General features: G+C 36.8%; 2 protein-coding genes across 2 annotated transcripts in view; one reads left to right on the top strand and one right to left on the bottom strand.

Moving 5' to 3' along the window:
* Positions 1-24,424, top strand: part of CDC73 (cell division cycle 73) — a 114,909-nt gene that overhangs the window by 56,937 nt on the left and 33,548 nt on the right. The gene's annotated exons all lie outside the window — the stretch shown is intronic.
* Positions 2,641-12,575, bottom strand: LOC113482642 (beta-1,3-galactosyltransferase 2). The gene is made up of 2 exons (XM_026853489.1): positions 11,989-12,575; positions 2,641-7,176 (listed from the first exon to the last, which is right to left on the bottom strand). The coding sequence occupies exon 2, from the start codon at positions 7,040-7,042 to the stop codon at positions 5,777-5,779; it is 1,266 nt and encodes a 421-aa protein (XP_026709290.1). The 5' UTR covers positions 7,043-7,176; positions 11,989-12,575; the 3' UTR covers positions 2,641-5,776.

Below are 24,424 nucleotides of genomic sequence, written 5' to 3'. Positions count from 1 at the left end.
CACCAGTCTCCTCCTCCTCCTTCTCTCTGACAAATGATATCTGGAAGATAGCAGCAGCAATTCAATTCACTCTTCAGAAAGCATATTCTTCTCTCAAGCCTTCCTAGGCAAATGAAAGCCTTTTGAAAAAAATCCTGTCAAAGATTTTAGCAGTCTTGACTTCTCTAGCCTGTACTCCAACTGTGCACAACTTAACCATTCAAACAGAAACCTCTGAGAATACATAAAGCTTTAAGCCATGAGTGCTCCCCATGCTGGAGGGACTTTTTTTTTGGGGGTGGGGGTGGGGGTGGTAATTCATGGTTATTGTTTTGATCAGAATGTTTTTGACCACAAACATCATCTTGAGAAAAGCAAAGGGAATAGTTTGTACCCTGTAGCTGAGTTATACAGCAGTTAGTTCATGAACCAAAATGTATCATTACTATCATCCAGTCAGCATTATCATGAAAACTGTCAGATTTAAATGCTTAAGAGAGCTCTTGTAACTGTTGCCATGGTAATAGCAGAAGGGCAACATGGTAGTTTTGATCCATATCCCATGTTTAGCTAAATTCCTTTGAAGTCATTTAACTGTGAAAGGAATTGCCATGTTGTGCCAGGTTAGGTTTCTTTTGAGTTAACCAGGGCCAAATGCAGAGTGGGATGAATTCTTTCTTTGAAAATGAAACGTAAATCCTAGATACAAGTGATCTAGTTTTCTTTACTTTTGGTTTGACTGTGTGCTGAGAATCCTATATGTTAAATAACTCTGTCAAGTTACTGACCTGCTGTTTGTGCCATTGTGTCATGCCTTGTAATTACATTGGTTCAGGCCATAATAAAAAGCAAGTACACACTACAATCACAAACCAAGAATTTTGTTAGCAGAATGGATTTACCTAATAGATTTTTGTTTTCTCCAGAAGGGGAGAGGTTCAAACACTTATCACTTGAGATTCAGATCCTGCTTGCTATTTTGGCCTTACTTTTAATGTTTTCCCTTATCAGTGAGCCTGCCCTATATTTTTTTAATCTGCTATGTTTTTAGTTTCACTCTTCTGTCTTCTGACATTCAAGAGCTATTTTAACAGTTGTGCTGTAAGAAGTTGTTCTCCAGAGCCCTCCCTCAGCCTCCTGCCCCGGAAAGCCTTTGACTTCACTCCTGTGGTGGATACAAAGCAAAGACAATGTTCTCTCCTTTCTGACCTACATTTTCACAGTGCAGCGTGGCATGGCTGGCAGTGCAGTTTCCCTGCCTCCCTCCTTCCCCCCGGTGCTCTCCTCACAGAGTGGCTAGGTCTTGCGAAGCGGAGGCGGAACTTGATGGGCTAGAGTTGCAATCTGTAATACAGCAAGTGTCATGGCTATTTGGGTATGATCCGCAATCTGAAATTATTGTGGTCAGCAAGGGTGAGACTGTGTGCCACCCAAATTGCATGCTGTTTTAGAAGAATAAGCTGAAATGAAAAGAACAATAATGCTCTTAAAATTTGATAGGTGCAGTTATCTTAGTGTAATTGATTGCCCAATGTTTATTTGTGTTATTTGACAAAGCATAAAATAGGGATTGAGAAATGGGTTTTAAAATTAGAAAAATGTTAACAATGCTTTTGCAAATCAGTTACAAGCCTGTTCTTGCACAAATAATAGCACAATTGTTCTTGCACAAATAATAATTGCACAACTGTTCTTGCACAAATAATAGTAATAGCACAAATGTAAGAAGTAGTTTCTATATTAGCATCTTCCTTCTCCCTTTCATATCCTCCTAGAAAGTTTTCACACATTGCAATGAGTATTCATTGAAGAGATAAGATTTTCTTGCACTGTGGGATTATGTAGGTATTTTAGATTGAAGTATGATTGGGGATTGTATTAACCTATCAGGAAATTTAGTAGGGATGTGGAGGCAGTCTAGAAGTAATGGTTTCTTGGTGCTTCCCTCCCCTTCAGTGCCTGATTTAGTTAATGCAAGTCTTGACATGTTAATATATTCTGAAAATATTTTGGAAAAATACTGACACACCTTATATTATTGCATTGCAAAGAAAGCAAATTTTAAATTACTGTCTAGTAAGTTTAACCTGAAATCCAGTCAGTCTTACCTCTTCTAGATCACTGCCATCATATAAATTTTAAATTTACAAGACACAAAACTAATTTATAACATTTATGTGAAAATCTTAATGGACACTGAACAGACCAACCACTGGGGTTGCAATTACTTTCACCTGTAATTTATTTCAGACTAGAATAGGTTGTGAACTTTATCCATGAAAAATCTGTCTATAACTCATGATAGGATCAATTGTATTACACCAAAACCTGCAGTTGTGCATTTTTCTATGCTCAAATCTATTGCTGTGTGATCTGCAAACAACCGACATCACTGTTTTAATTGGAGATGTGAAAGGAACAGTTCTGTTGTTGGTTAATAACAATTTTTTGTGGGACTTCATTTTGGTCATCTATTATTAATGTGTAAATCTCAATTTAGTTTAAAGTTAAATAAATAGGGAAAAATGATGGAATTCCAATTTCTCATTTTTGTTACCGTTCTTCACTTTTCAAGATTTTTCTTTGCCATAATGATGGTACTGATGACAATGCATTTTTTCTTATAGTAAATTCTGAGTCATGATTTCTTACAGACACACAGAGAATTAAAAACATTTAAAGCAAATACTGAGGTGTAGAAGCTTGCATAATGAGTAAACTAGCTATATCCTTTTTTTTTTTTACTGCATTGCAGACATGTTAGACTTTTAGATATAAGCTAGTATCACACTGCTAATGAAAATGAAGGTTTTTGTCTTGCTTTATAAGGAAAGGAAGTGAGAGAACTTGTCAAAGATTTTAATGATATAAATAATTATTGCACTATTTTTAACACAAACTGTTGTATATTCTAGTAGAGTGAGCAAATAGCTTAAATACAAGCTAGAAAACAGTAAAAACATTCAGAGAATGGAATGTAGATCTTTCATTCCATAATTGCATATTTCATCGTACAAGCTGTCCCTCCTGCTTCTGAAGGCTTTGTAATGAACTGTGGAAGAAAACAGTACTTGGATAGAAACGATGTAAGTAGCCTTTGGCTGTCTTGTGATGATTCAAATATTTTTATAGAGTAGTTCCAACTTACACCCAAACATTATTAAAAATTTTAAAAAACGGTGTTGGACCCTTAAAAGGTCATTAAAAATGGCTTTTTATATTTAACATCTCCTCGCTAGTATTCTGACTACCAAGCAGTTTGATATCCTGAAATTGTAGGCATTGTACCATAATTCTGCCAAGCTTGGACAGACCAGCATCATGTGTGAGCTCCAAAGTGGAGTACCCAAGAGGTGGTTTGGCTGCCAAACTTCATGATTCAAGTGCCAAACTATTTAAGGTTTAGTTATTAACCTCTTGGACTATATCCAGACATTTTGAACTAGCCAGAGTTGGTAAAATCCAAGTAGAATACATTACAGTCAAGCTTGAAAGTGCTAAAGGCAGGGAACAGCACAAAGTCCCCTCCAAGAGGATGAACTGTGTTCTTGGCCAGCATTACTTGGGGAGAGGCCACTTACGGGACTGTACACCTTCCAGAACCAAATAGCTCTGAGTAGTACCTGGCTTTCCACTCTCACTCTGGTTGTCTAAAACTTGCGCCATTGTGCAAAGCTTGTGTAATAATTAGCTTAAGCCAGGTGGCTTTCAGCTGGGATATTAACTGTGGTCTGTGTTAGCTAGAAGGAAGCAGTCAGGTTGAGTGTGAAGAAAACTACAAATGGGTGCTGAAAGAACACTCCTAAAGTCTACTTCGAATGCAACTTGCATCTCTGTGTCACATGAACACCAATAGTCATCACATAAACTAATTGGATGCACTTTCAATCTAGTTAGAGAAATCTCTTATACAGAGAGATATTATTTTTACACATTTACTTTCCCCAGAAATTAATATTTCTAGAACTTGAGGTATCTTGGAAATGCATAAATGTATAATTCTCATACCTCAAATACAGCAGATAACAAAATTTAGTGGAGGATCATGTAGAAATGGTGATGAGTAAATTTGCATTCCTATCTTCAATAGGAGCTCCTAGAATTTCTTCAGAGGGCTAGTGCAGTGCAATAAAGTCTGTTCATGTATATAAGTTCCTGCATACAAACATCTTTACAGTTGCTCAGAGTGCTCAGTAATATTTGTCATCTTGTTACAAAGAAAAAAAAAACTGCTGTGATCTGTGTGTTGTGCATGGTATGAAAACTAGGTTTTAAGAACTAGGGAACTCTAGAAAAGTCAAGTAGTGCTAAAGCTAGAAATTTTCTTCCTGAGCAGCTTTCCCATGAAAAGTGAAATCTGAAGACCATAAATATAATCCATTTTATTAAATAATAATAAAAGTACATCAAATATTTGTATCTTATCCAATTAAAAAGTCCCAGTCAAATGGAAAGCTAATCACAGTTCCATCATTTGCTGCGAAATCAGAGGTGGGTACTGCTTACCCTGGCACTGTGACAAACAGTAATAACTTGATTCTGATACAACTCTGCTATAACTCTGTTGGAAGATAAGCTTTGAAAGTTCTGTTTGATAGAAAACTGGAAACCTGTGAATAGATCTAACCTACTTCTCAGAATTCATTTTCAGTGGTACATGTTGTGGCTTTAATTTTTAAAATTGCTTAGATTTTGTTCCTGCCCATATTGTGAAGTGGAACTCACAATCTTATGACTTAGTCTTTCCCACCTATAAAGTAAGGTGTGTGGCTTTATTTAACAGATCTGTTTTCACTTGACTTCTTTTTTTAGCAGGCTGGAAAGAGCAAAATCGACAACCATGTGGTTTGTTTTCTCCCTCTTTCCACAAAATGGAACATGTTCGAGACTATGATGAAGGCCTTGAAGTTCTGGTTTGCATTTCTGATCAGCCTTTGAGTTACCTTGAAGTTATGTAAGGAAATTAATAGCAGATTAAATGAATTTGCATGAAGATGCCAAGATGAATGTTACTTGGCGCCAGATTTTAGGAGCTCTAGACTTCTAGAGAATTAAGTAACTTTTAGTCAGCTCTTTGAAGAGAATCTAGTTGAATCTAGTACACCACTTGCATTTCTGAAGGTGATGTACAAAGTGTCAGTCTTCTGAACTTTGATTTCATTTATCCCTACTTCCTAACCAAAATAAGCAACCTTCCTCAAACAGTACCTACTTTAAGGGAGTACTTAGTGATTAGGAGTTCATGGTAATGTCTTACTAAATTGTAAACGTGACATTGTGACATGTATTGTACATTAAATAATTTTAATGTGGCATTTGAAGGTGAAACTGAACTGCCCTTTGTGCATTTCCATAGTTTTAAATTTTTCATTTTGTAGCAATTCTAGATAACAAGAAATCATTATACTGAAGAGAACTAGAACTATGAATTAATTTTTTAAAAATAAAATTTTAGTGTGGAAAATATGCTCAATTATATTTTATTGGCACATAAATCAGCAATTGTACCACCAAAGTGTGCATGCTTATTACTGCACATTAACACAAAGATCCTTATATACCATCATCTTTTGTCCTCAAATTTGCTGGGAAAACCTTTTGGTTGTAGTTTCATAATATTAATGTTATCAAGAGCTATACTTTTTTTAACTTAAAAAAATAATTTTCAGACTCCACTATGTGATGGGGATCAACTAAAGGCTGTCCCATTAAGCTCATCCATTTTCACTGTACATGCGTTCAGCGGTATTTACAAATTGCACATGGAGTACGTTTGACAAGAGGGAGCATTATCCTTCTAGTGCAGTTTACGATGGCGATACCTGCCTGCTTTTTCTTTTGCTGCATTGGCACAGGCATTGTGCTTATTTTGTTGTAAGTGGTTCCAGTATTTGATCAGTTCACTAGGTTGGAACTGATGGGAGGTAATTAGGTGGCTATATTTACAGCTAGAGTAAGAAACTCGCCAGTGATTGAAGACAAACTCGTTGGGTGGAGGCATAGGGTCAATTCGCAGCTTGGCAAGACAGATCCCCACGTATACATCCTCTAAATGTAAACGTCTGATGCTTAAGGAGACTTTGAAGATTTTTTCTGCTAAATCTCCAGAAAAAACATAACCAGTTCCAGAGCAGAATACAGGATAACGTTCACTTGGATACAAATCAGGTGGCATATACCACTTACTATCCTTGTTCCTATTAGGTGCATAACCTCTCATTAAATAACCTGTAAAATACTTGTGCCTTGGAGGAAGTTCTGGTTTCAGAAGCTTATGTATTAAATATTCAGTATTGACAAACATATCACTGTCAGTTTTCATAACATATGGAACATGTGGACAGTAAGATGCAACCCAGTTCATTCCCATCAGAGTTTTAATGGTTAAATTATAGTAGGTGTCTAAGTATTCTTGTTGAATGATGTCATGATACTGTCTGCTTTCCTCTAGTATGGTACGCTGGAGGTACCCATTTATCTTGATGTTCAACCCCAGCAAAAAAATACGGATAATTTGGATGCCAGGTGTCAGGCTTTCGTTACCCCAAGTTTGTCGAATAGCTTGTCTAGCTTCCACCTGGCCTGGCTCTGCAGCTATGAGCAGTATTAGAAAAGGAGTCTTCTCCTGACACTTCTCAGGCTCATTGATGATATATTTGAAATGATATGAAGTCGGATGCCCAGTGCCTTTCTCATAAATACTTCCATTAGCACTGAGGGTATTTTCCAAACCGGTTACTCCCTGTGGTGACAGATCTGTGTTGTTGGAGTTTGTGACTGTTTGAGGCCTGAGCGTCTGAGGTACGGTGTCTTTCCAAGCATTCCTTAGAGAGCTGTGGTTTGTCTCACTTTTTGTAGATCTAAATCCTCGTATAGTGTAAGCCATGGGATTTTCTTTGAATCCAGCCCTGCCTGGCAGCCAGTCATGATGGTTAAAAAACAAAAACATAGCAAAAAGAAATACAAGAGAGATGAGACCAATGAGATGGGTACGAAACAGAGACCTTTTGGTATTCCAGGTCATCTTTGCAAAGCAGCAGTGTCGTCTTCTCCACTGAAGCATGTTGTAAAAATCCAATGATGGGATATGAGACAATGGACAGGCAAAATGCTCTTCCGATTGGTTTTGAATCCACTGCTATTCTTTGGTATTCATTTTCTTTTGTTCATGTCGTAATTGTCTGCAAATGGCTCACTCTGCAAAGATTTAAAAAAGGAAAATCAGAAATCTTTAATTTTACACACTCATTATAAAAGTTGCAATAAAAAAATAGATATTAACATAAAATTGAGCACAAGTTCTTTTTAAAAACATACCCATGTTAATATAAACAAGGTCTGATCTATATTAAAAGCCAACCTTGTTTTATGGTTAAATTTGACTTGATTGTTAGCTTTTTTTTTTTAAATAGTAGAAGTTTTGAAAACATCCTGGGTATCAAAGGTAAAAAGGAATAAAAATAAATTGATCATTTTAGCGGAAAAAGTGTGAAGTAGATATAAGTAGGTTCACGTATACTGACTGTGAAACCCTTATACAGTGTTTGAGAAGACTGAATGAACAGGCCTTGATACCAGATGGAAGGTTTATTGGCATTAATTAAAATTGATTTGACATGCAGAGGCTAGTATGGCTCACAGTTTAAAAACCCTTTTTGTAAAATGGTCATGTATTGGTGATGGGACAGACGGCGCAAGGTTGATTATGGCAGAGTTGTGTTAGTCACAGTACACTGCTTGGCGTGTTTCCACTGGCCCTGACTGTGTTCAGAAAGTCAATGAGAAGATGCACCTGTCAAAATTAATTTTCAGGGTCCAGTAACCTCACTGCACAGCCCTCAGATACTAACACAGGATAATATTTTTGGTAACCTTTCAGGCACCTTTAACCTTCTACTCCACAGTGAAGGAACATATTGAATGGAATACTACTTGGCTGTTTTGCCAGTCTCACATGAATTAAAATTAAGCTGGTGATTTTTAGTAGGCAGAGGTCTTGGGTAAATGTTCATATTAACTGGAAGTAAAACTGCACAACACAAAGTTTCTGGCAAACTATCTGATGAACATGAGTTTTGGTTTTTTTTTCCTCTGTATATGTAACTACAATACTTCACAGGGAAATTTCAGGTATTGTTACCAGCAGCTGTAGCTGTAGGAAAAAGTGCCAAAGTAGTCTGTACTTCATTTTCTTTTACATTTTTTTCATATTCAAGAGCAGAGTCAATATGGCAGCTTCATGATGCTGCATATTAAAAGCTGATCACATCATCTCGTAAATGAACCTTTCAGCACACAGTAGCAATTCGTTTGTGATTTTCAATTTGCTTTAATTTATTTCTAGGCCCTAGGGTTTTGTATAGGAAAAAAAATGACAGTTGAACAAGAGTCCGTAGAAAATGCTATTTCTAATATAAATGTGTAATTTATTAATTGCTATTTTCTAAAACCAATATTTGGATTAATTTATGCATTTAAAATCTAAGTGACATGTTATATGGGAAATTACAGGATTTTACATAGTAAGGAAGTAATTTAAGATGAGAAGGTGGTTGAGTAATATATTATTAGATTGTATGCATGTGAATTAACATTCAATCTGCCTGGTTCATGTAAGGGGAAATTTGTATTTCAAAAGGGTAGGGAGAGACATGTAACTAAGGTTTATTTTAATTGCTGTATGTCAGGTTATGTATAAACAAAATAACGTGTGTGCAGAAGATGCCTCATTCACAATATTTGGAAGCAAGGGTAAGGTAGTATTGCACTGAGCCGGAATTGTCTCTCTTCCGAACCTCCGCTAGGAGGAGCAAGTAAGTGAGGATTTTAACTGTGCTTTGTGACAATGTAAACCTGTATGAAAAGGAGACACTGCTCTTTCACTTTCTAAAATAGCAAAATATTTGCCTAAGGATCTATTAAGCTCTTCCCTGTCATTGTCCTGTTACACAGCATTCATGAATTTTGTTTTAAGGCTCATTGCAAGTATTAGTTTCTTTTAATTTTTATTCTTTTAAACTGTTTGAGACTAAAACCATTTAACCACAGACTAAGCTATCTTTCTAAAAATTATTTTCTAGTCTACAGCTTGTTAAACGTGTGTCTAAAGTATGTACCTTGAGAATTAACCTGAAATTCCACACTATTGTTTTTATGCTGCTTTAACTCAAGACATTATTCTTCTGTGAAATAAAATAAGACCCAAATGTAGAAGACATATTTATCTGACCACTTGCACCTGCTTTTGTATGCTTAGAAAATAAAAGCCTGCCCTCAAAACTAATAATTTTTACTTCGTTTGCAGTGTGCAGTGAGTTTTAAATGAACACTCAGCTATTTGGGAAGACTATCTCTACATAAGCAAACATAAATGTCACTTCAAAGGGTACCTTAGATCTCAGGGAAATTAATTGTTTGATACCAGTTTGGAGGGCAACAGTGGGAGTATTTCATTAATTATTGTTCCATTGCATGTGTACGCAGTTTAGGAAAAAAGTCAAAACCAGAATTTCACGACTCTGGAGTGGCAGCTAGAATTCAGATTAATTTTGTCACACTGAATTGTTCCACTTCTAAAATTGCAGTCATTTGATGCTAATGCTTCACCAGATCTGCACTACACTACTGTTCTGTGTTTAATTTTTAATTGAGGTAGTGTTCTGTTGTGCACCTATTTTTATAGGTGAAAAGTGAGAATCTTAAGTAAATTTTTTTGTAAACTGGCAATTGTTTTCAGGTGCTGTCTTTCTATGATGCATGAGGAAGTGTCTTTTTTTTTTTTTTTTTTTTTTTTTAAGCTGCATGCTCACATTGTGCACATTAAAATAAGTTTTACAGTGAGGGATAGAACTACAAGCATAAGAAATGTAGAGTGTAATTTCCCACTTACATATTTCCTTGATTTTTTTTCAAGTTGAGAGTTTCCCTAGAAAATCTTCAATCTCTGTCTGCCCTTTAAAAAGGCATTGTATGGATAGGGGAAGGACCCACATCTAATTCTAAGCTTCATAAAACTATTGACTGAAAAGAGCAAATAACTTTGTCTCATTTTCTTTGTAATGCAAGTTTAAAACATTTCAAAATATGCCATGAATATTAAGCATTTGAAATATAGCAATAGCAATTGCACCCTTGAAAAAAAAAAAAACATGCTAAGATGCATGGTTTAAAAATAATGGAAACAATTGTCAGCATATATTTAAAACACCATTAAATAGTATCATAGAAATATTATCTTCTTTCACTTTAATTAGGGTTAGAGCATTACTGCTTTTGCCCAAATATTTAAAATTTCATTTCACAGAAGGCTTATGAATGTGCACCAACCATTGACAGTAGATAAGAAAACTAAGTATAGCAAAAGGTCTCTATACAATCACCTTGTCCTCTGAAAGTGTGTTGTTGCAGGTAGCTCTGTGTTTTGAAGATATGATTTATAAAAGTTCTACTTCATTTTTGGTACTTGATTGTGCAGTCACTGATGCATTATCAAATGACAGATACATAAACTGTGAATGCTTCTTGAATTTTTATTTGTGGTCTGTGCTCTGCTGGTGTTTCGGTTCCTTGTACTTTCAGTTCTTCTCTATAATTACAGCTTTGCAGATTGAAGCATTTGACTTCCTATTCACACATCCTGGATTTTCATATTTTGATTAGCGATGTGGGCAAACTTTTTAATTAGAGGGAAGAGTTCAAAAGGCAGCCTGAGTCAGTATTCTGATAAACAGTGGCAGCAGTTGAGTATTAGGCCTCACATAATGTGCCTGAGCTCATTTACAAACTGCATTAATCTTTTGCACAAAACAGTACTTGGGATGAGGTTTGATATGCAAGTTTTTAAATGTCAGATACGAAAGTCACATCACTAGCTCTGCATTGTTCTCCAGGAGTATTGCCTACCGGTAGATTATTTTTTTTAAAAAGTTCTGGAAAGTGACTTCATCTTCTGAATGTCTTAGTGATCTGAAACCAGTGGCTGTTGTATGCTGCTTCCCTAGGTATATGCAGTCTTTACAGTTGCAATTGTTTTATTGCATGTTAGCATTGCCTTGGGCAAAGAAAGCACATTTATATTGACATTTAATGATTTTAGCTCATTGGTAGATTCTGCAGATAAGCACTTTCTTTCTGTGGTGTATTGAATTGCTATAGATTTAGGTCTTAAATTTGTATTGCAAATATTCATCTTGTTTGTTTGCCATTAGTGACGAAGTATTTAGATTTTAACAATAAATAGAAATGAATGGCAATTAGATGGAATATCATTTTACAATCCAAGTCAAACAGTCAGTGTTTTCATATTAAACATAAATTGTAATGATGGCATGAGATAAGTTATGTGCTCACCATTTTGAGAGTGTATAGTGTTTGAAGGTTTCCTTTTGGGATGTCAGGGGAGCCTGATAGTACTTGTAAAATGTGGTGCCTGATTGCACTGCTGATGGTTTAAATCATGTCCAATCTTCTGCACGCTCCCAGTTTATGCTTGGCTGATACTAGCTTGATGACATTTTGCTTGTGTTTCGGAGGGAAAAAGCAAGTGTAAAAAGATCTGAAGGTACTTTTAAGATAATATAATTTGACTGGTCTGTTTTGATGGTTCAGTGCTCTCAGTATGTCATGTCATATGGACATTTTACCAGTGCTTTAAGATTACTTCAGATAAGGATTAATTCTGACCTAGTTTGAGAGAATTTCTCTTTTACCTATATTGTGAAGGGTTTTGAGTTTTAATTTCTTAGTTAAAAGCAATCATTACAGTAGCTACATTATCCCTTTAATCCCCCCTCTCTAACCACACCAACCTTGTGCAGGCTGTAAGCAATTGATTTAGTAGGTGTAAGGTAGGGGTATTGTGCTGTGGGAGAGGGAAACACAGTAGAATTCTTTCTCCCTGTTCAGAGACATGGTATCTCAGGGCTCTGCAATTAGCAGCGATCATTATCTGTAATGGCTGAAAAGCTAATAGACAATCAAATGAGTATCACACACAAGGATTTGACATACCTTCCTTGGTCAGGCCATTGATGGTGCGAGGATTATACCCACAGAAAATAGTTTTGGCACGCCATCACTTCAGCAAAAATGATGCTATCGAACATGCGCACATCCCCCAACAGTCTGCTTCCTGCGATTGCTTTTCACAGTATCCAATCTGTCCATCTGTCTGCTCGTTGCTGTGTTACCTTCCTTGCTTATAAGTGTTGTCCTTGTCTTGGGGCTTTTTGTTCATCCTTCAAACAAAAGGACAGTAGTTCTCGTTTCTGTTCTGATCGGGGCTGTCTGGCATTCACGGCCGATGTATTGGAGCTTTTACATCTGGTGTTTCCCTTGTCGGACAATGCAGTGCTGTGTTCTCTTCCCCTCAGTATCCATATTTCTAATGGTAATGTTAGCAGGGAGTGCTAGTGTGTAGTGGTTCAGTTGCCTTCAGTAATAGGATTTCCCTCTATTCCTTCCTTCATTGTTGCTAGGCAGTAATAGAAATGGGTTTGAGCTGATTTAACTGAGGATTCTGGTCTATAAAATCCATTCCGTAGTTCTTCAGCTGCTGCACAGGCAAGCAGCAGTTTAAATGTGGGCTTTGACAGATGCTGTCTTCTGACAGAGCAGAATTTAACGTCATTGCTTGGCTGAATCCCACGTGATTGTTTGCATTCATTTTGACTAAATCGAAAGGCAGCCAGAAAGCTGTACAGGCTTTTGCTCCTATTAGATAAATGTTACATACTCAGTTCAAGCACAATGATAGGTGAATAGTATAAAAATTGTATGATTATTAAATGCATGATTGAGGGTTTTTTCAAATTGTTTTCGCTTTTCCTTGATGCTGTAACTTGTGATTCCTTAGGGGATTTTTCATGCTAGACATTCTATTCCTGTATTGCAAAGCTGTTCTGCAGTGCAAAGGAATTATAAGCATTTAAATTCCAAAGCTTTATTTAACCCATTTGGCTCTCTTCAAGTATAAATCTTTTGTGCCTTCATAGCAAAGAAAAAAATAAGAATTTATTTCTTTGCTCATACTTGCTTTACACATGCTTACTCTATAAAAGCTGCTTTTTGTAATCTTAGGTTAGTCAATTAAGCTGGACAACACTAATGCATAAGCACATGCTGTTAAGCTGCCTTTATGCTGCTAATGGCTTTCTTCCTCCGTAGAGGTTGAAGTCTGGTATTGCAGAATTGGGTGCACTTGATTTCAATTATTGATGCATCTAAAATGTCTTTTATCTGTTATAGATATACCTATATTATAGAATCTGTTTTTCTGGTCCTGATAAAACTTGTGTTCCCTTCGTTTTTGTCCTTTCAGTGACTGACTCTTTTATTCTGAACCATCTTATTATATTTATGATATGTTATAAATGAAATATCACAATAGATAGCTCAGAAAATAGAAAGCTACCAGCATACTTAACCAAGTATTTATTAGTTGCTGTGTTTGTTCACTCTATTTTGAAAAGTTAATGACTAGCTCTTTAGTGGTTTGGTGGTTTTTGGTTGGTGGGGTTTTTGTTGTTGTTCAGGTTTTTTGGTGTGGTTTTTTGTTTGCTTTTAGACAAAGAATAAAGAAAATATAATTGCTTTATCATGTGGTATCACTGATCAGTAGGATTCCAGGTGAGTACATCCTTTACCGGCAAATGAAGCTTCCCCAGGCAGTCACTGTGTTTTACTATTCTAGATGCATATTCTGATAATTTACTAGAAACATCCTCCTAACTAAATTGCCTATGTACACTAACTTTCTCTATTAATCTAGTCTAGTCTTGTTTTTAATATATGCATTTCCTATCCTAATGACAATTTCCACAAATCCTATGTTCTTATTTGAGCACACTTAAAGAGCATGAGTGTATTCCCTAAATATTAATTATAAATATAACATGTATACAAGCCAAGCCTTGTATGTCTTCCACTCTTAAAAATTTTTTACTTAAAAAATAGGGGGGGGGGAAATTCTGTCAACAGAGCAGTGGAGCAAGAGAGGAGACACCTATGTCCAGCACCACTTAACCACTTAATATTCTGGGATGTTTATGAATAATCGAGAATCAGTGCTTTGAGAGGTTGCATGTGTGCTCAACCTACTGAATTTGCCACTTAAACACACAAAGCTTTCTTATCCTTACCCTAAATAATATACAGAAGTTTCTATAATCTGTTGCTGTATCTATACAAATAAGTGAGAGTTTGACTAAGAGTATTGTCAGTTTGCTGCATTCTGGTCTATGAGTGGGAAATCAAGTAAGATACTTGCCCATGTTGATTTACATAAAAGCAACTAATGTTTTTTTGAATACCAGCATGTAAATCTGCCTCTGATTTTGAATTTTCAGAGAAGACACATAACACTGTATTTGGGAAAAACCTAAATCCCAGCAGAATGGTTATTAAAATACATAGTGTTCCCGCTTTATTTACTACTGCTTCACTATACCTGAAGTGTATCTCTGAAGGTTTGGGAGTTATATGTAGTAGGCTTATATATTTGGGTGGCCAGAGATGTTTTTTTCTTGTAAATGCTCACTGGTAAATATTAAAGGTACAAAAACCCCAAGGGCCACTCTTTTATAAATATAGCCTGTTTTAAAGTAGTTTTAGAGGGGAACAGACATCACCTTTGGCTTTTAATTATATGACCGTATCGCTTGTGTATAGCTTTTAAGTTCAGGCAGAGCTGTTGCCTGTTGGTATGTGTAAAATTTGTCATCTTGCCTTGTGAACAAATTGAATATTGAATTAATAAATCTTAATGAATTATTTCTTTTGTTCTTTGGTTTTAAAGGAAGAGCAGGCCTTTACTCACCTCACAGAAAAGTAAGGAAAAGGATTTTTCTGCTACTTTCTATCTGGGTGTGACTGATACAGCCTTAGAGAGTCAAAGTTTGAGGAAGAAGTTACTTTTATAGCACTTTATATTTTACTACTTTTAAATGATACTGTATGTTTCTGGGTATTTCTGGAGGACAGAGCTTTCCTTGTACTGGAAATATGACCTGAAGATTTCAGTAATCTTGCAATGTTAGTGCTTGAAATGCTGCCATCTATTAAGACTATGAAGGAGTTACTCTGACGTGAAGATGTGCAGTGTGTGTGTAAGGAACACTACAGAGATACTGTGGCCAGTGAAAGCTTGACTATTCAGTGAGTTCTGTAAAGCTAGAAGCAGATGCAAGGAGTCAGAAGAGATGTGTGCTTAGAATACCTGGGCATGTGACAGCTGTGAACTATGCAAAATGAACTAGTTCAGAACAGAGGTGTGTAAGTTTGGAATATTTTCTTCAAGAAACTTAAACTTTCTACATGTCTAACTGGTTTTAAAGTAAACCAGACACTAAGGTTGAGCTGTTAAATAAAGTTCTCTATTGACACCATTAATAGAAGTTTCTCAAATCAGTTGAGAGTGGTTGGAAGTCAGGTGTGTACTGTGTGATCTGGTGGCCAGGAGTCCCACAGAAGTTAAATTATACGTTTACCTGTCAACTATACGCTGACCTGTTGACTGAATGTTCCCATATGGACCGTGCTTTCTGGATACTCCATGAATACAAAGATTATTCCATTTTATCATAGTAAAATGTATTATTTCAGCTGCAATATGTTGAAAACCTTTCAAGTGACAGTTCAAAATGATTAATGGCAGCATTTTCAAGGTTGGTTATTTTTGCTTTTAAACTTCCGGAAATATGTTAATACAGAATGTCATAATGCTTAGTTTTAATTAAGTGTGTTAAGAATTGTTATGCATGTGGCCAGGGGCTATTCTGTTCTGTGCTTCAAAAGGCATACTTCTTCCATAAGTCATTTAGAGTGGAGAGAGTTGTTGAATATTTGTAATTTACTTGTCTACTTTGTGATCCCAACATGATTCTTAACTAGCATGTTTGTAACTGAACGAAAAATAGCAATCTAGAAATGACCACAAGTGTCACTATTGCCTGCCTTATTTTCCTTAGCAGATTTTCACTGTTGCTTAGCTAGTTGAGAAAACCAGCTTACACTTCCTATATTTTTTTATAAATGGTCATGATTTTGCACTCTATTCTAGTAACACCCAAGTCATAAATTTAGTAATTTCATTAATCTTGGAATGTCTTCAGTTTAAAACAGAAGTGAAACAATATTGATCAGTCAGAAATGGTGGTAGAACAAGACAAGGTTTCAGTTATTCTGAAACATGCATATTTTTGTTTGATAATTAGTAGTTGAGAATTGTTATGTCATTCAGTAAGGACTATAAGCACATCCTCTCACTTAAAGTTGTGAGAGAGAAAAGACCAAGTGATATTTTCAAGTCAGGAGGGTGCTTCTTACTCCGTCTGCCTTAGGAAACGTTTCAGGGGGATATTTCATAATTCTAAAGCTTGTGGGTTTTTATGAAGTAAACTAATGTTCTAGGCATTCAACTGGAATTCAGTCCATTCTCCTGTCAGCTTTTCTGTGAGGAGCACAGGTTTGGAGTGCTTCAAAATTCACTTGAAAAGCCAGAATACTAAATGGTTTCAAACTAGATCTGTTCTGGTTTTGTGTGTTACGCAGATTTTGCCTATTGGTCTACTGTCCAGAAATGTTTCTTTCCTCCATAATGTGTTGTTTGCTTTATCATAGCTTCATTCTTTTCTGTATTCTGATCTTTCATGTCTTCCCCCAGGCTTTGCATCCAGTTATTGCTGATCTCAAGTACTAAATGCAGATTTTTGGTGTTGTGTGTTTTGGTTTGGTGGTTTGTTTTTTTTTTCCCAAGGGATGGACAACATAATTTCATTTGTGTTGTGCAGTATTTTTGGCTGTGTGGTTCTCCCCTGATGAACTGAAATCCAGTGCCAGCAGTAATATTTTCTGCCTGTCACAAGTGTTACTTTTGCATTCTGAGGAGAGCAGGGACTTTGTGAAGCTTTGATTCAGCACAGCAGGGAAGAGGAGTCCAACCAGCAGAAGTACCGAACATTTGCAGGCGGTTTATTTTTCTCCTTACCTTCTGACATACCCCTAACACCCACCCTCACACCCCCAGCTTGAGATTTGAAACAGAAGCTTAAATTCTTACAGAAGGCTAGACTTTCGGGAAGAACTGATACTAAGTATCAAACCTCTTAAAGCAGGAAGATGGCATCCTATGGGAGTTAACAGGCCACCAGCTCTTAAGCCTAAGGAGCAAAATGCATTGTTCCAGCTGTTACCACTTATCCTTGTTTCTGCCCAGTTCATTCCTGCAACAGGCATAGAAAGACCGTTTTTCCTAGGCTATCTTCATGGCTCTTTGAGGCATCCAGCACTTCTCTTCTAATGATTTGAAGAGCCTTGGCCCATCAGATTCATCACCAGGATGTAGACTTCCTTGCCAACACTCTTCCTAGGACAGCTGGGTGAGCCATGTAGATATTTTTTGGAGGGAGGGTGAGGCTGATTAAGAGATTTGTAGCTCCAACTGTTCATCTGCTCACTACATTTTATTTTTTTCCCCCCATTATATATGTCAGCCTCAAAAATTTCTGGTTTTGAAGTTGAAATCGGTGATGCAGATGTTTAGTTAATATTAAATAATGTGAAATTGAAGAGCTGGACTTTCAGATCTGTCTGAATTTTATCTGCCTTGAGGTTGAGACCTGTATTGACTCTTTCCATCTGTCACATATCCTCAGTAGCTTTAGTACATTAATTCCTACAACTCCATCCTGTAGCTGTTCTCATTTACAGCTAATTCTGTGGGACATGCAGGATTCACAACAGAAATAACAAAGGTTTAGCAAGTGTCTTAAATGCCTGAAGCCTTTCTTCAAGCATAGATGATTACAGTAGGAAAAAACAAAATCTATGGAAAAATCCGTTCTCCAGTGGTCCAATAGGTTCTCCTTGTAATAAATTTAAGTAGTATTTTTTCATATCCAACATAAAATCTGGATCATAAAATGGAGAATAAGTCCCCTTTTGAGAGCAGTTTCTTGCTGCTCTTTTTTTGACATGTTGGGGCAACTAAAATTGCTCCAAACACCCTGCACAACACCTAGTTTGATAGAACTAACTCAGCTTGGCCAGCCAGTGTAATGTATCTTTTTTTTTTTCCTAATGTTGTTTGTGTTAATGAGTCTGTCAACTTGAAGTAGTTTCCAGTCAGTGTATGTTATTGAAAAACTGATTTTAATATGTGCTGACTTGTGTTATGTAGTGTATTTAATATCATTTAACTGATTTCTGGTTATTTCAAAATTCATTCTGATTAGTGGCAAAAATCCTTTGGAAGTAAATGTTCATTTGTCTTTGATTCTGATGAACAAAGAAATCAAGTTACTGTATAAAATGACTTTGTGTACCACTAGTTGCCAGTCTGTCCACCAGACTTTATCTTTGCACATTTGGAATTCGTATTAAACTTAAATGATAGCATCCCTTTAGTAGTGTCCAAGGAAAAGGAAACTGTGCTGTGGAAATCATGCTTTTTGTGTGAATAGCTGTGTTCATAATACCTTCTGTAATCTGTGTAAGAGTCTAGATTAATTTTCGTGAGCCTGAGGATTTTTTTCACATAAATTACTAACTTAGGCACAGTCACCACAACTCCTGGTCCTCATATACTTGATTTAGACAAAATTCTTAGAGCTGTATTATGTTATTTGACAGAATATTGGTTCAGAAGTAGAGAAACTCTTAAAAACACAATGAACTGTCACCCTCTTAAAAACTCCATAAATCTCATGATGGGTGATGGTTTGCACATTGCAGATCCTTTTAAGTCTTCTCCTCAAAGGATTTGTGTACCTAAGTGTTGAGACTTCTACAAAGACTTCTGTAGTTTTTTGGTTAATGCACATTTGTGCTTTATTCCTGTGAGTAGTATGGTTTACATTGCTGAAGAAAAGAAATAAATTTTGGGAGACCAAACCTGACATCCCCCCTCCCTGCCTTGCACGTTTGAATCTCCATCTTACTGTTTTCTTTGGAGGTATTTTGACAAATATGAGAAGCCCTGTTAATATCAGTAAGAAGCATAATAGTGCAAAAAAGACAACAGTTGTTTTCTGCTTCTGTTGCATTTCTAGGTAAGCAAGCAAAGCAATAAAATAGAATAAAAATTCCTTCTTAATTTAATGAGACCTGGATACAATACAAAAAGAGAATTGGGAGGGCGGGCAGGAATCTAGGTATCCTCAGATGGAGAAGATGTCTCTGCTGTGAAAAAAGTCTTTTTTTGCCATTTTCATTTATCTTTTTTTGAATTTATTTTTACAGTTGACCCTACACCACTCTGTCAGGAACTATGCACCAGTATCTACTTTTATGCTGGTTTTGCCTCATGACAAAAAGAGGTTCTTTGTTATGTGTAATTAACTTCCACTTACCTGAGGTGTGCTGGGGGAAGGGAATGGGCAAGGAGATATGTCAGTAATGCAGGAAACGCTGGATGTGATGGGAAAATTTAGAGCAGATCTCTTGAATCTCTGTACTTATCTTACAAACAGGTTGGTTGGGACCAATGCCAGGTTAAAACTGGATCTGTGTGTTCACATGGTAATGCACACAATCTAATAAGCCTTGTGGAATGTTGACCATTAGGGAGTAGCTGCATCAGCCTACTCTGAATGGTCTGGTGGAGTTGCTTCAGGTCCCGTGTGACTGGAGCTAATAAGCTCTGATGACTCTGTGTAGAATTGCTTGCTTGTTCTTGAAACAGTGCTGTGGCATACATGAGATGCCTGCAAGATTTAAAAATAGTAACTCCATGCTGTGTGGCAGTGCTGTTTCTGAAGCCCTGCTGGCCTGGGAAGTAAACTAGCTGTGTTTCTACAGAGCTGCCCTGAGCTAATGAAATCGGTAAATCTAAGGCAGCTCTGTCACCTTGAATGGAAAATGCTACTGAGAATATCTGATCCCAGTTGATTGAGATCTGATGGCAATAGTAAGTAGGGGGATTTTTTAAGAACACTTTTCATGCTGGTAATGCCTTGTCATTATTTTTTATCTAATTTTCAGAGTTTTTTTTCAAACAAGGCATTAGTCAGTGGCAAAAATGTCTGTCTGAAAAGATAAGGGTTTTTGCTCTTCCTGCAAAATAGGTATGTATTCATTTACTCAAGAATATGACAAGGTAGAAGCTGAAACATAAGGAAGAAATATGTAGTCTGGCATTACCTCTTGAATAGCTGCTTTTTCTTACATTTCCAAAATGTCTTTTTAGAAGAACAGGTATAAATAGAAATATGTGAGGTTTCTGTACTTATTACCGGCCTTTTGAGCTACACATAAAATTACTATGCTGTCCTTTCTCAAAAGGTGACACTGCTGTTTTGTTTTGGTATTTTTCTCATAAAAGTAGAGCACCACCAGATTAAGACAAGGAAGTTAGTGGATGAGTCTCTATGAAATTTAATCTGTTTGTGACTGGTGAAACCCTCCTAAGCATGTACAGAAAGTTCCAGGATGCCATAACAGAGGAATATTGTTACATCTTGTTAATCTTTGGGTTTTTTTTTTCTCATTGAGATCTTGACATTGAAAACTGAAATCTATTCCAAAACATTGTCTGCTCTTAGTGGCTTACTCGTTTTTATTTCCTGCCACCTAAGTACTCAGTCTTCCAGTGAGGGGATCTTACTTTGCAACAGATTGCTGTAGAAAAAAAATGTTGTTTATTTTTTATCACTGACAGTAAACTTTTCAAAGGTGAAACAGCTATTTGAAGCAATGGGACAGATGTGAGGGCTGAAAGAGAACTGAAGAGGTCTTGCTGCTTAAGGCAGATTTCCTTCAGATAAACTGTGAAATCCACAGGATGATTATGCTTGACTGATACTTGCTAACATGTGAGTAGCAGAAGTGGTAGTTGCCATGCACCTCACCTGTGTCTGTGCTGACTGGCATAATCTGTCATTTTAAACATTTATTTATTCACAGTGGGAAGTTCTTAACAATGAATTGTGTGTGTACATATGTGTAGGGGGTTGGCTGTATATGTATATAGAGGGAGAGAGACAGACACTTGAAAACTTTTAAAACCTGTTCTAAAATACAGTTCTGAGTCTGCTCATTTAGTCAGGGCTATTTTTTCTGCAGTGATGAAGACTGTGTAAAAGTCATAGCATAATAGGAATATCATAAAATTTGTAGAGTTCTGGTTTGACCCTTATCCTGTCTTCATCTTTGAATAGAATGGCCCCTGACTGGATGAATGAGACCTTGTTAGTTGACCTTCGTTTAAAGAGGACTACATTTCTGCACTAACAAAAAAACAGCTGTGCCCTAGCCATTTCAAAGTGTTATAAACTGACTTCCTAAAGTTGATTGAGTCATAGTTTCCAATTCCTTTATTTAGCAAGCGACAACAAGCAAAACAGTGCTGGGTGGCTGGGGAATCTCCTGCTCCAACAACGGACCGCACCTCAAGGAATTTTGTCTTAATATTCTACTACAAAGCGTTGCATATTCATTAAACACCTATACATATACATTACCTAAACCCGCCTACTCCCGCTTTGTATGGTAATTAGCTTATCAGTCCTTTACGCTTGCACAGATGCTGCTGAAAGTTACGGGCCGGGGTCTTCAAATCATGGGCAGTGGTCTTTGGGAGGAAGGCCGTAGGTCCTCCTCACAGTGTACTTTTCACCCTTCACCTGGAAGGTGATGATTTTACATGCTTGTAGTGCTCTTATTAATCTAGGCTCATTACTGGTCTTGAGTAAGGAGATTTATGGACCTTCTTGTTCATGCCTTATAAAGTACAGACACTTCTCTTTTCTTTACTCTCTTGTTGCCCCCCCTCCCCCTTTCTTTCACTCTTTTACACAATATAGTTTTATCATGTTAGTTCAGTTAAACACTTGCTGTTAGTTCTATACAATGTGCAATAGTTCATATGACAGTTCACCTTTCCATTGTCTTTTCGCTGATTTTGATGAACAAACAGTGTACCATCCATCACAAAAGAACAGTCATATTATAAACCAGATCTCATAATGCATAGATAGAAACTTGGAGATAGTCTATCTAGCATATGGCTTATGTATAAAATGAAAAAGTAAAAGTTGAATGCTGTCGTTCTAATGCTTTGCGAAGGGCTTAATTTAATCTTCTCTACTAAAGAGAGAAGAATAATGGGGACTTTAGATATAATGCCAAAGGAAGCTGAAAGTAGAGGCAAGAGGCCAAATGGAAAAATTCCTCTTGTGTGGTACAGCCAGGATCATTCCTGTATTTCAACTTAATGCATGATTTATTGCCATCACAGTCTTTGATATAGGCGTATAACATCATCAGCTTTTATATTCTACAGTAGGGTGGTATGAATGATATGTTTGTTCAGGATACAGATACCAATACCAGTTTGCACAATCTATTCGTTATACAGTGTTGGAGAACGGCTTGCAGAGAGCAAGGCCATAGCTCCCTGCAGGAGCTGGTCGGCCATAGCTCCCTGCAGAAGTCGGTCACAGTCACCTGAGGTAAACAAAGGAAAGAACCCAGGGTACAGTTATGTAAACAAGGATGAAGACCCAAGGCTCAGTTGTGCTAGCGAGGATTGTTGTGAGAACAAGGAGATAAGTTGGGGCGCATTATGACCTTGGGGGTGAAGAGAAACAGCCCTGGAAGAGAGGCAGGTTCACAGCAAGAAAGATGTTTATGCATACCAGAGATGCCACGAGGGGCTGGGGTATTATAATGTGACCTTTTAGATGTACCCAATGGCTGAGATATTATAATGTAGTTTCTTAAATGTATCCAATAGAGTTACAGGTAGTGTATTGTAGACTGCTTATATAAGGTGTGGTTTCTAGCAATAAACTTGAAGCTTGCTCTATCATTCACATTGAATCGGCTGCTTGCTTCCTCCACCCGCCGCAATACAGTATTGTAGCAGTCATGTACTGGTATGCATGCAACAGAATTTGTGTAGAAAAATTTGAAGGCAATTATTTCAACCTAAACATTTGTCAAGAAGCGCACGAGTAGAAAGCATTGTTGCTATGATGAAAACATGGTATATATTTTCTTATTGTTTGTCTTCAGCATATGATTTTATGATGCGTGACTAAAATACTTCTGTGTCCCAGGTGACTTTGTTATGTGATGATTAATATTGTGATTCTGTTGCTTGATTCACATAGTAAAAAAGGAGCCCTATCGAAAGGCTGTGTAACTTTGGTTGGAGCCAGGCTTTGAGAACACACTTAAATGAAGACAACTGAAAGATTAACAGCACGTTGTCTATTCACTCTTTGGGTACAAAACAGAAGGTTTTAATTTGTTGTCATGTTTGTGTTGTTTTGGGTTTTTTAAAATCATGCAATCTCTTGGATAAGTATAAAGGCTTAATCTAGGAAATGCAGAATTTAGGATTCGGGCAGCTTCCTGGCTGTTTCTGCTGACATGTACAGCAGTGTGATTTAGTGCTGTGTAGCAGTGATCCCTGCAAAATACTTTACCTTTTTAATCTGTTTACATCTGTACGTAGGGAGGGGGAAGGTTCAGGCCTTTTGGAATTACCCAGTTGCACTGAGTGGAAATTTCTTGGAGAAGTGGAGGGGTGACAGGATGGGGGACGATGTTTTGGTCTAATTTGCATATTCCTCCATAATAGTAAGTAAAATAATAATTAAAATGGAATTCTGGAATGACAGTATGACAGGTCTACAGTGAAAACTGTATACTGCAGTGGATCTCACTGGAAAAGCTGGAGGGATGGGGAATTCAAGAACAGAACCATAGATGGAATACAACAGTACCAAAAACATTTTTATTCTAGGGGTTTAATTACGATGGTGTGTCTGAAACTTTTACATAATGCAGTCCAAGGTAGTCTAGAAGACAGTTTGTCAGAGCTGCTGTGACTGGTATAAGTGGGATGCTGCTACTGTAAATTTTGGAAATGCTCAGGCTTGAGAATATTGTACTGAGATATGTTAATGATTTTGACTAATGGTGGGAGCAGCCATTTGAGGATACTGAAGAGCACAACTTTTTTTTCCATGATGTTTTCTGGTGTTAAACATATAAAGCATGGGAAGCTAAAGGCTATTGAACTCCTGAAGTTTAATATTATGATTGAGGTACTATTCATACACTGTTTATGAATGTCATAGGTTTGGTTCCTGAAGTTTGCATGTATATTCTTTTGAATCCTAAATTGCCTCTATGCTCTGATTTAAAATGTGGGAAAATGTTTCCAAGGATCTGATTGTTGTGTTGAAAACTGAAAGTAAACATTTTGATCCAGTAATAGATGTGTTTTCTTTGAAGTTAAACCCACTGAAATCTTTTGTTTTACTTGATACAAGTGTATGAAATCACCAGGCAGAAAGAAACATTGCAATCAAATGTCAACTCCAGTCATAATAGTTTTCAAAGTAGTGCTTTTTCATATGGCACCGTATAGCAAGCCTGTTTGTTGAAAATACAAGGTATTCCATGTCCATTCAAAAATAGTTGGTTTCTCTCAGATTTA

The sequence above is a fragment of the Athene cunicularia genome (genome assembly GCF_003259725.1).
Source record: "Athene cunicularia isolate RWA chromosome 8 unlocalized genomic scaffold, athCun1 chr8_part1, whole genome shotgun sequence".
Classification (NCBI taxonomy): Eukaryota; Metazoa; Chordata; class Aves; order Strigiformes; family Strigidae; genus Athene; species Athene cunicularia.
The sequence above is the reverse complement of the archived record's forward strand: the minus strand, read 5'-3'. Positions and strand labels throughout refer to the sequence as shown.